Genomic DNA, 13,157 nt, shown 5'->3' with positions numbered 1-13,157 from the left:
CATCCTCCAACCGGTGACCGTCCTAGTTGGAATGAGCTCACCACTCTCATTCTTGACTAAGGTCATACCCCCCTTCTTAGGAACGACATTAACGGGAGAAACCGACCTAGAGCTTGAGATGGGGAATATGATTCCCGCATCCAAGAGCTTGGTGATCTCTTTTTTCACCACCTCTCCCATTTGAGGGTGTAGCTTTCTTTGTCGTTCAATAGAAGGAAGGGTGCCTTCCTCTAGAGTTATGTGGTGCGTACACAAAGCGGGGCTTATACCTTTAAGATCATCGATAGTATAGCCCAAAGCACCTTGGTGCTTTCTCAAGACACAACATAACGCTTGAGCTTGGCTCTCGCTTAAAAATGCACTAACAATTAAACCTTTCACGTCTAGAGAGAAGGCAAAATCGAATATGGCTAGGTGTTTCTAGATCTTGTGAATGCGGAATTTTGTATGTGAAAGCAAGTTTAGGAAAAGAGAAAGGAAGAGAGATGGTGAATGAGAAGAGAATAAGAGAATTAATGATTGCGAATGAAAACTGATTGTATGAAATATTAATGAATGTTGATGAGAATTGGTGAAAGAAAACGAAGTTTTTAATACGTTATTTATAGAGAAAATCAGCCAAAAAGATAAAATTAACAAAACAGAGTCTGGCGCACGCAATACGAGATCGGCGCCAGCCATTGGCCATTGGCGCCAGGCGCCAATCTTGTTTTTTTACGCGTTTTCTAAAATCTGATAAATTTTTCCGTACAGGAGGATAAAATCGTATATTTTCCTCAAAAATGCTCTTTGATTTTAATTAAAACTCCGAAAAGTAAACAAAAGTCAATTTATCAATGCTAATTGAATTAGGAATGAAAAGAACCTTTTAGAAGAATGTAGAAGACTAAAACCATTCCTAATTGCATTAGGAATGATAAATCATATTAGGCCCTCCTCTAGATCTTTGGGTCGCATATAAGGCTCAAACCGGGCCCAGTTTAGTAAATTGGCCATAACTTCCTCATTGTTCAATGGAATTGGGCTTATAATATATCGTTGGAAAGCTCTTGTCAAGCCCCATCCAACTACACTACTATTGAACCCATATCATGGACCAACCAAACTGTATTGGCTGTTTTATTAAAATAAGTTTTCAAAAACAGAGAGAAGAGAAAAGAAATTATAAATATCCGCAACACTAGACTTTCCACACTTTCACTTCATTCGATTATGATTCGACGTGAAAGATACTCATCACTGGGTTTGGTTTTCGGGAGACACAAATGGGTATCTACAATAACAATCCACCATGAATTTGTCTCTCTAAAAATCTAGAGTTTCTCTCTCTAAAAATCTAAAACTAACACTAATTATATTCTAATTCTCTCCTCCTAAAAATAGAAGGAAAAACTATCTATATAGGAAAGATACAAAAGAAAAGTTAGTTAAATCGTCCCAAAAGAAACCCCAGAAGGCGCGGTCGCAACAGAAGAGAGGCGCGGCCGTGGGAAAAAGGGTACGGAACAAGGGCCCTTGCAGGCGCGCCCGCACCCGTACTAGGCGCACCCGCACCACCTAGGTGCGTGGCCGCACCACCCTCGTGCGCGCCCGCACCTGGCAGCAGGGGAGCCCCTCTCTTCTTCGTCCAAGCTCATCCTCGTGGGCTCAACTTTATGATGATGATGAACAACAAGGTGGGCAGTCTTGAGAGGGCCATTTTGGTGGGTTCATGGCAAATATAAGCCCCCACCGCATACGTGCACCGATCTCTTGACTTGCTCTTTGCGTTCCGTTAAACATGAAGTTCCAAAAGGCGAACATGAGGCATCAAAGCTGATGAGAAATATAAGAGGAAGGCTCGGGATTCCTTGGAAACACGATCATAACCTAAAAACAAATGAAAACAAACAAATAAAAGGGAAAAAGAACAAATAAACAAAGAAATGCACAAAACAAGGAAACTAACTACGGAAAGCACAAACTAACGAAATAAAGAACAAAATTAAGGAAAAGCTAAGGAAAAGGGCTATAAAATAGCATGAATATCATCCTAAAAGAGGCCAAATGAGTGCCATAAATGACACTCATCAAATTCCCCCAAGCTAAAATTTTGCTCGTCCTCGAGCAAAACAAAGCAAGAAATAATAAGGATGAAAAACTTATTCAAAAAGAAAAAGAAAGACTCAAGATGAGAATATACACTAAGACTCACTGTCGTAGGAATCACGGTTGTTTTTAGCTACAACAAGCCCTGTACACCCCAAAGTTGCCTATGCGGACGAGTGAGGTCTCGTAAAGGTTTTCTAAGAGCTTACCTATAACTCTCATAAAGAGAACATGAGGCAAAAAAAAAAAAAGGCAAAATCAAAAGAAAAGAAAACAGAAAGATAGAAAACTCTACGAGTTGGGCTTTTTCATCATGACTACAATTCAAATGAATGAAAAACTTTCTCAAATAAATAGAGGTGTGCACATTTCAAGATATCCAAGGTTGATAAAAGAATAAATCATGCTAAGCATAGAGAACTAAGTATCACACTACACTTTCATCCCGTTCAATCTTACCGCGTTCTCCCTACTAGCTTCATATCAACCTCTAGTGAGCATCCCAATGATTCCTCGAAGGAACCGAAAAAAAAAATTTTAAGCTACTCGACATCTTGACTTTGAATCCTCACTCCTTAGGCTTAAACTCACATTCCTCTCCTCCGAAGAATGACTCAACCACTTAGGTCAAAAGGGCTTTCCCAAAGGTTGTAATGCAAGGGCGAGAAAGGGTGTAGGTAGGCCAAAAATTTAAAATTGGTGGTTTTCCTAATCAATGAAGCAAAAGAATGGCCAATTCTTAGGATCATAATCAAGTAGTCACCAAACCAAACAAAAATACATACACCTTATACCCCCAAGCTTATTGAAAGCAACATTCACAAACATATACACAAAAGGCGTAAACGCTCCTCCCCCAAGCTAAAAAGAAGTATTGTCCTCAATGCATAGAAGGAGAAAAGAAAACAACAAAATATTTTTGGATTTTCATATCACAATTTTTTTCTTATTGTAATGCTTTGTCCTTGCCTCTTCTAACTTTGGACGGCTTTTGAACTTTGCACTTCCTTTGTCCTTGCCTTTTTATATTGGACGACTCTTTCATTTATTCACTTGCCATTATTAACAAAATATACACAAAACACGAACTTGCTTTCATTGTCGAACCAATAACCAAACTTATACACCACAATCACCAAAATATGACCATTTGCTTCACAAAAACCAAAAAAAAATGGAACAAACAGAAACAAAAGGCACAAGAATCTAAAGATGTGGCTTGAAAAAAAGGGAAAAGGCTCAAATGGATAGTAAGAAGGCAAATGTAGACCCAAAAGGAACAAAAATTGAAAATAACAATTCCTAGAAAAACAAAATATACCACCCCGAAAAGATGCCTTTGTCCTCCCTAAATAGTTCGGTCTCGGATTCAAGAACTATGAGTCAAGTTTTTAGATTAGGTTTGCAAAAGTCAAGGATCCATGCTGCTCATGCAAATATATGTAGAAGGCTTGAAAAACAATGAACCTCACACAGATGTAGCAAAAACTCACTATTAGCATCAAATCAACCATAGGGAGCAACTACCAACAAGCCACAAACAAGTAGAATCCGGCTTCATGATCCTCTTAGTTCTAACCAACTACCTTAGCATGAATTATTTCTTAAATCAACCGAACATAATCTCAAAATGTGCAAACCTCTATTATTTAGGAAGTGAATCATTCAAAGGCAAAAGTGAAGTGATATGGAGTCCAAATCATAAAAGAGAATAAAAGAAAAAGCCTTAAAACTATAAACAAAGCTAGAGGAAGATAAAGAAAAGAAAAATAAAGGAAAAGGGAAGAACAAAGAAATAAGATAAGCGAGAAATGAAGAAAAGAACAAGAATGCACATGTAACACATAAATCTTAATCGTAATACAAGTAATCTAATGGCAGCAAACCAAAAGATCCCAAACACGCAAGGTGTTAAACACATACATCCTCGAACCATTCATCTCCCCTATACTATTCCTAATCTAAGCAACCAAGAAAATAAAAGAAATAAAAAGGAAAGATCTCACCGGATAATCCATGCATAGCCGAGAATAAAGAGTGAATATAAGAGTCACCGAATAAAACTCCAAAATAGAAGCAGGACAATCATAGCCGGAAGAGAGCAAAAGAAATAAAGAAAACTATATCCAAACAAAACCAAAAGATAAGAAAAGAAAAGAAATCAAAATAAAGGCGAAGAATCAGAGATAGAGAAACATCATCAGCAAAACATCAGAAAATCATTGATAAGACAAACAAATTTCACTCATCATTGGCAGAATCACGGTAGAAATTGTAAGAAAATCATTAAAAGAAGAATATCATCATCAATAGATAGCAGCAGAAAGGAAGTCCGAACACAAAGCCATAGAGAACCATCAAAGCAAGGGGGAATCATGTAAAGCACAAACAAGTATAAAAAGCACCCCCAAGCTTACCATGAGCTACCCCCCCTAAGCTAAACCAATAATAAAGCATGAAAAAGCAGAACTGGAGAAAATCAAGCAATAAGGGGGGTAGCCAAGTCAGTCTCACTAGGCACTATGGTAAGGGGTAGACTGAGAGCTCCCCTCAACATTATCAGTAACAACACGGCGAACCACATCGTCTGTAGCTAAAGCACTCTTCCCTTTGGTCCTAAACCTATTCCTAAGCAAATCTAAAGCAAGAAATGCGACCAATCATCCAAAATAGGTGGACCCGAGAGTACCCACCTCCTATCGGTCTCAGGCGAAAGAAAAGGATTAGGGTTTCCCGGATCGTAAGCAAAATCACACCCCCGCCCTCTTATAATCATAGTCCCCTCGGGTAGTCCCGCGGATAGCACTAGGTGCCACATGGGGCCCCTCCTAATAGGGGTAACAAAAGCGTGGTTCTATGGTCTCATCGTACGGTTCCCATTGAGGAATTGGTCCCTCTTGGACCGGAAGGTAGGGGTAGTTCAAATATGGTTCAATATCTCCTTTAGAAACATAAAAATCATAGATTCTCCTAGCATGGTAATCATAACCCCCGTCAAAATCATTACCCAAATAAGGGGAAGACAAGGAAAGGGAAATAGCATCAAGCTTATCATGCAAGCTAGACAAATCAATAGAATGAGAAAAAGAAGACGGAGAAGAGTTAGAAGTACCTCCCCGAGAATTTGGGGGAACACGACGCTTGAGACGAAGGTTAGGAAAAGGAACCTTATGAATAGAACGATCAATAGCCATCATGTTTTTCCGCCAAGGCAATTTTGATATCAAATCACGGACCATAGCTTCGGGAAGAGGAATGAGACACCAATCCGTAGTCCAACACACTTTCCAAACAAAAAAAATTCTTTTTAGTAGTGCGTTCCAAAAAACTTTGATTGATAAAAGCATAGATGCTTAGAAGACGGGAAGGGGTCTTCTCCCTCTTATCATGAATGGGCTCATGGGAGTTAAGCATAGGCCCATATTTCTTGTCAAGTGAAAGCACTAAGATGGTGATCATGCTGCATATTTGAATGCTACCCGAGAGGAAAACCCCATCACGAATATCGGTACACTGATCAAGCAAATGAGAGGCAAAATCTATGACTTCCCATCCTTCTTCCCATGGCTTACCCGCAAGCCAAAGCCAACTTAACTCTTCTCGGGATATGGCACCGAGGGATTTCTTAGAGAAGAAAGCATAGGTGAGGGTACGACTAAAATACCTCATAGCCGCGTGAATAATCGAGGCCGACTTTGAGTATTGTGGTCGATAAGCCTCTTCATTAGCTATGTGATTCCACCAAGCATCCTCACAATACTTACGATCTTTTTACAAAGTTTCGAAGGCCGGATAGATATACGATGTCCCATCAAATGGCTTCGGAAAATGAAATGCCTCATTGAGAAAAGATAGTGGAATTGAATGATCATTGTTAAATACTTGGAAGGATAGGGTTGGAGGCGAATCACCATACTCATCCTCATGAACCTCAAGAGAAGCGAGGAACTTAAATGTAATGCGGGCAAATGTTGGTGCATTAAGATCAATGAAAGCCTCAAGCCCTAAGTTCCAAGCCAACATCCTAACATCCTCATCAACTCCAAGCAAAGTTGTTGTCTCCCTATCATAGAATCTTGTGAAAAAGAGTTGTCGAGGTGACAAGTTGTAGAAGTTGTCCCAATGCTCTCGCTTGGTGAACTCGATGCCATATGTCTCCGTGATGTAAGATGGAGGAGAAACCACCTTCCTATGAGTAGAGCCTTTCTCCTTTTTAGCACGATGAAAGGACGCCATCTTTAATTCATGAGAAATCACAAAGAAATGGAACACAGAGCACTATTACACACTAGCAACCCCAAATTGCAAAACTCAAAACTTCAATCAAAGCGTACCAAAAACCTCAATTTAGGAGAGAGAAAATCACCATGAAAGTGCAAAAGTTGAGACTAAGAGCAATAATAAACTAGATGATTATGAATTTTGATTAAATTTCAATGACTATATGATGATGGAGGTGAAAATGATGCTTGAGCAAAGACCAAATAAAACATGAGTGAGAAAGTAAGGTAAGAGAGAGAGAGAAGGAAAGAGAATCGGTGGGGTTTAAGGGGGGAAGACGAGCAGGGGTGCGGCCGCACCTGGCTCGTGCGCGCCCGCACCTCCCTGGGTATTAAACCTTACCATTCTCTTTTCCTTTTTAAATGCGCACAAAGGTGGGCACAAAATTTATGATGATCATAAAAACCAACATAGGCAGTAAAAAAACTCCATTTTAGTGGGTTCAAAACTAGAATTTCATGAACCCACAATAAGAACCCACCAATCTCCATACTTACACATTTTCCAACTCATGAATTTGGACATTTCTACCTCAAAATTGGCACCAAGATTGTTGGATATCAAAACAAAACCACCTACAACACAAAAGAAAACAAGATAAAAAAAAAGAATAAAGGCATCAAAGGAAAATCAAAGAAAAATGAGAAAAGGGTTAAAAACTCGGGTTGCCTCCCGATAAGCGCTTGTTTAACGTCATTAGCTTGACGTTCTCCGCCCTTCAAGGTGGATCATAGAGAGTCATATCATGAACGACCCCGACAAAAACTTCCTCATAGTAACGCTTAAGCCTATGCCCGTTGACCTTGAAAGTCGTTGAAAGCTCCAAATGAGAAATTTCAATAGGACCATTCGGGAAGACCTCTTGAACAACAAATGGACTGGTCCAACGGGACATCAAATTTCCGGGAAAATGTCCCATTCTTGAATTGTAAAGGAGCACCTTATCTCCGGGATTGAACTCCTTCTTCTCAATTAGCTTATCACGCACCTCTTTGGCTCTAGCTTTATATAAACTAGCACAATCATAAGCATCCAAACGAAGCTCTTCCAACTCGTGGAGATCTAACTAACGTTGCTCACCCGCACTTGCCAAATCAAAATTGATCTTCTTTATAGCCCAATGAGTACGATGCTCAAGTTCAACCGAGAGATGGCAAGATTTACCATAAACCAAGCGGTAAGGGGTGGTACCAATAGGAGTTTTAAAGGCCGTTCTATATACCCACAAGGCATCATAAATCTTATTCGACCAATCCTTCCTATTTCTTGCAACCATCTTCTCAAGTATCAACTTGATTTGATGATTGGACACCTCAACTTGCCCGTTAGTTTGAGGATGGTAAGGGAGTCCAAAACGTTGGTTTACCCCATGTTTCTTCAACATTTTCCAGAAAGCACAATGCACAAAATGAGACCTGTTGTCGCTTATAACCGCCTTGGGACTGCCAAACCTTGGGAAGATTATCTTTTTAAACAACTTCATTACCACCTTATGGTCATTTTTTGGAGAAGCAATGGTTTCAACCCATTTTGACACATAATCGACGGCAACAAGAATGAATTGACTCCCATATGAAGAAGGAAAAGGACCTATGAAATCTATTCCCCAAACATCAAAAATTTCCAACTCAAGGATGGGTTGTTGGGGCATCTGATTTCTCCTTGAAATGTTCCCGGTCCTTTGACATTGGTCACAACTTTTGAAAAATTCCCAAGTGTTCTTAAAGAGGTTTGGCCACCTAACCAACCGCATTGAAGCACCTTAGAAGCCGTTCTAGAAAAACCCATATGTCCACCACTAGGATCCGAGTGGCACATCTTCAACACATTTGGTATTTCCTCATTTAGCACACATCGACGTAACAAACCATCAACACCTCTTTTATACAAAATTGGCTCATCCCAAACATAGTGCCTAGCTTCTCTCTTAAGCTTCTTTCTACGATTCTTGGAAAAAGAAGGAGGAAACTCCCCACAAGCAAGGTAATTAACCAAATCGGCAAACCATGGGAGCTCCTTCACATTTATAGAATACAAGAAATCGTCCAAAATTCTATTTTCAATAGGGGAACCATCATCTTGGACTTGAAAATCATCAAGTCTAGATAAATGGTCTGCAACCACATTTTCCGCTCCTTTCTTATCTCTAATCTCAAGATCAAAAGATTGAAGTTAAAGAACCCAACAAATTAACCTTGGCTTAGATTGCTTTTTCCCAAAGAGATATTTCAAAGCCGCATGATCGATGAACACAATAGTCTTGGACCACAACAAGTAACAACGAAAGTTTTCGAAGGAATGAAAAATTGCTAAGAACTCCTTTTCCGTTGTTGTGTAATTCCTTTGAGCATCATTAAGGGTCTTTGACATGTAATAGATGACATGGAGCTTCTTATCAACCCTTTGACCCAACACTCCCCCAATAGCCGTATCACTAGCATCACGCATAAGCTCGAAAGGAAAATCCCACCTAGGGGCTTGGACAATGGGAGTGGAAGTCAAAGCTTTCTTCAATTTGTTAAACACCTCCAACCAATTATCATCAAACACAAAATCAACATCTTTTTGGAGAAGGTCATTGAGGGGCTTGGCAATGAGTGAGATATCCTTGATGAATCTCCTATAGAACCCCGCATGCCCCAAAAATGATCTCACTCCCTTTACATTCACCGGGGGAGGAAGCTTTTCAATAACCTCGATCTTGGCCTTATCCACTTCTGTTCCTTTATGAGCGATTTTGTGTCCAAGAACTATTCCTTCCTCCACCATGAAGTGGCATTTTTCCCAATTCAACACTAAGTTCACTTTCTCACATCTTGCTAAGCATTTTCCAAGATTCTCAAGGAATCCTCAAACGAAACCCCCCCTACGGAGAAATCATTCATAAAAACCTCCATTTCTTCCTCCAACATATCTCCAAAAATGTTCATCATACTGACAGGGTAAAGTCGTATCCCCTAATAAAAAATAATTACCTAAATCACTAACTAAGGTAGATAGGGAAGTAGGGTCGATCTCCACAGGGAAACAAGTCTTTTTACTCCTAATTAATTATTATAATATAAATTATTTAAGTAACCAATATTTATGATTAAGCAACAAACTAACTACTAAGGTTGAGAATAGGAAGAAAACAATATATGAAAGGATCTAGGGCATAGGTTCACCAATAAATAATACTCCAGGGTAAAACATAGTAATCAATCATTGACATTGCATAAATAACATGATTAACAGGCTCTCACAATTTATTAATCAACATAGATCTAACAGGCTCTCGCAATTTATTAGATCTAAGTCCTTATTGAAAATAGCCTATAATATCAAATTAACATCTGCTCGATTCATCAATTTAATATTGCTATACTTTTACAAGCCGCAATTGTAAAACATTAAAACAATCCAATAAGAAATTATCATGCAATACCAATAATCAATAATACTCAATCATCAATGCATCAATTAACCAGATTGTAAAGGGCTCTCGCTACATATTACAATCACACAATTAATTCATCGGTATTAAATCTCATCTCTCGAATCTTAACTTAACCATTTATAAATTAACTTGCCTATTGAAACTAGACCTAAACATTAATTCTCATCTCTCGATTCTTGAATCAATATTGTCAAACTCATGCATAAAAGATAGGCCTAATGTAGTCACAGAGCATTAAATCAATCACTAGGAAATTAATCTAGCATTGATAATCAACAACAATAATTTACCCCTTCATATTATTTATTAGATCCCCATAAAACCTAGAAATTAAACTACTCACACATAATTAAATATAAACTAAACAAAAAATTAAACAAGACATGATAGAAGAAATAAAATAAATAACTGAGATTAAACAAAGAGTTGTAGAGAGAGAAACAAGAGAGAAAATAATACTAAGAGTTTAATTAAGGGAGAGAGAGAAAAGTTAGAGAGATAAAGAGAGAAGAAAAACTAAACTAAAAAAAGAAAACTAAAAACTAAAAACTAAAAACTAAAACTAACTAATGAAATAAAAAAACTTCCGTAAAACTAAAACTACTACTCCTTAAATAAGAAAAGCTAATGGGCCATCAATCCCACTAACAACAGAACTCCTATCAACTAAGTCCTAGATAAAGTTCTAGAAACCACGCCCTTCGTAAGAACAAAGCTATTGGGCTTATTTTGCAACAAGGCCCAACAGAATCAAGGTAGCAGCAATCATCACTCGCCCGATCGGGCCATGGGCTGCCCGATCGGGCCCGCTAATCAACACGCCCAGCAACAACTTTGAATTGGGCCTTTTTCACTTGGGCTGAAATTTTCTTATTCTTAATTTATCTTGGACTTGCAACAAAATTAATACTCCGACCAAACCGAGCCCTTAATCATCGAACCAAATTTAATTAGCTCGACCTTGGGCTTCAAAAACTCGTCATAAGGTACGATCATCTCTAATATTTTCATAGTGGCTCAATAAGCTCGGGAATTGTCATAATTCTTCAAATTCCTACAAAAAAATACCAACTCTACAAAACACTAGAAAACGTATATTAGTAATAAAAATAGCTCCGTAGAGCCCAAATAAGCACAAATATGACCGTGGGACAAGGAATAAATATATATATAAAATAGACTTATCACATACATCTTTGGAAAGTTGCGGGAGCATTGCAAAGACTAAACGACATTCTCCTATAGGCGAAGGTTCCATAAGGGCATGTGAACGTTGTCTTCTCTTGATCATCGGGGTGAATTAGGATTTGAAAGAATCCCTAGTAACCATTAAGGAAACAATAAAACTTGTGCCTTGTTAGTCTCTCAAGCATTTGATCAATGAGCGGAAGGGGAAAGTGATCCTTCTTGGTGGATGTGTTTAGACGTCTATAGTCTATACACATACGCCAACCGGTGACCGTTCCAGTCGGAATGAGCTCACCTTTCTCATTATTGACTACGGTCATACCCCCTTTCTTTCGAACGACATGAACGGGAGACACCCACCTAGAGCTTGAGATGGGGAATATGATTCTCGCATCCAAAAGCTTGGTGATCTCCTTTTTTACTACCTCCCCCATTTGAGGATGTAGCTTACGTTGTCGTTCAATAGAGGGAAGGGTGCCTTCCTCAAGCGTTATATGATGCGTACACAAAGCGGGGCTTATACCTTTGAGATCATCAATGGTATATCCCAAAGCACCTTGATGCTTTCTCAAAACATCACATAGCGCTTGATCTTGGCTCTCACTCAAGGATGCACTAACAATTACGGGATAAGTAGAATTTAGGCGTAGGAATTCATACCTAAGGTGTGATGGTAGAGGTTTGAGCTCTACCATAGGCACACCTTTACCTTCTTTGGTCGAGGCTACTAGTAAAGTATCTTGATTTAAGATCCCCACGCAAATTTGTTCATCGCTTTCTTCTCCATCAAGCAAATCTTCATACAATTTTAGTTCCTTGCTAGGAGCACCTATCTTTTCGTTGTTCAGCAAAACACACTCAAGAGGATCATTAGATGTGAGAAATTGCTCATGCATGGATTGCACAATATTATCAAGAACTTCAACACTCATGCAATTTTCAAAGGAAGAAGAGGGGTATTTCATACCTTCATTCAAATCAAAATCAACTACCTCCTCTCCTATCTTAAGAGTTATCTTAGCACTCTTGACGTCAACCATTGCCCCCCATGTAGCAAGGAATGGTCTACCTAATATGATAGGGATAGTAGCATCTTCATCCATATCCAACACAACAAAATCTACTGGAATGACAAATTTCCCCACCCTCAAGGGAACATCTTCTATCTTACCTTTTGGGATCTTGATCGACCTATCGGGTAATTGCAATGTAATCTTTGAAGGTAAAAGTTCCCCTAGCTCTAGTCTTTGATAGACCGAATATGGCATAAGGCTAACACTAGCACCTAAGTCACATAAGGCATTATCAAATTGCATCTTATTAATAGCACAACGGATAGAGAAATTTTCGGGATCCTTCAACTTAGGTGGCATCTTATTCATTAGGATTGCACTAAAATTCTCGGTTAGGGTAACCGTCTTCGCCATATCACATGTCCTCTTTCCACTCAATATTTCTTTAAGGAACTTAGCATAGTTTGTCATTTGTTCTACCACATCGGTTAAAGGAAGAGTAAGATGAAGTTGCTTAAGCATCTCTATGAATTTTCCAAATTGCTCATCCAATTTGTGCCTATTATACTTTTGGGGATAAGGGAGTTTGGGCTTGTAAAGTTCTTTCTCTTTCTCTTTCACTCTTTCTACTTGTTCCTCCTCAATTTTCTCAATTATGGGACCCTCATCTCCCTCAATCTCAATAGGGCTCTTGCTAGTACTCTCTCTAGCATCACTCTTCTTAGGTACTCCACTCTCAAGGACCCTACCACTCCTAGTGACAATTGCATCCATAGGGGTTCTTAGAATCTAAGTTCATTGAAGTCAAAGAAGAAGAAGAATTTTTAAATTCCTTAAAGTCACTAGCCAATTGAGAAAGTCGGTTTCCTAATTCCTTATTTTGAATCAACATGTCATTAAACTTCTCATCATTCATGTCCATGTAAGATTCTAGCAAATTGGCTTGTTTCTCAAAAACCTCTTCCAAGAAACTCCTAGAAGAAAATGGTTGATTATGGAAATTATCACTTGGGCGTTGAGTATTTGGAATGGATCCATGTGGGGTCCCTCTTTGAACATTAGGTTAAAAATTTCCCCTACTTTGATTATTCCAATTACCTCTAGCTTGATTCGGTTATGATCCCCATGCCCTCAGTCGTGACTTTGAC

The 13,157-nt window shown here is 38.8% G+C and overlaps 1 protein-coding gene across 1 annotated transcript; it reads right to left on the bottom strand.

The window, feature by feature from the left end:
• Positions 1–9,188: 9,188 nt before the first annotated feature.
• On the bottom strand, positions 9,189–12,783 carry LOC110690322. The gene is made up of 2 exons (XM_021867148.1): positions 11,689–12,783; positions 9,189–9,326 (listed from the first exon to the last, which is right to left on the bottom strand). The coding sequence occupies exons 1-2, from the start codon at positions 12,781–12,783 to the stop codon at positions 9,189–9,191; spliced, it is 1,233 nt and encodes a 410-aa protein (XP_021722840.1).
• Between the last annotated feature and the right edge of the window lie 374 nt (positions 12,784–13,157).

This window comes from Chenopodium quinoa, unplaced genomic scaffold (genome assembly GCF_001683475.1).
Source record: "Chenopodium quinoa cultivar QQ74 unplaced genomic scaffold, ASM168347v1, whole genome shotgun sequence".
NCBI classification, from domain to species: Eukaryota; Viridiplantae; Streptophyta; class Magnoliopsida; order Caryophyllales; family Amaranthaceae; genus Chenopodium; species Chenopodium quinoa.
Note: the sequence above shows the minus strand (reverse complement) of the source record. Positions and strands in the feature narration are given on the sequence as shown.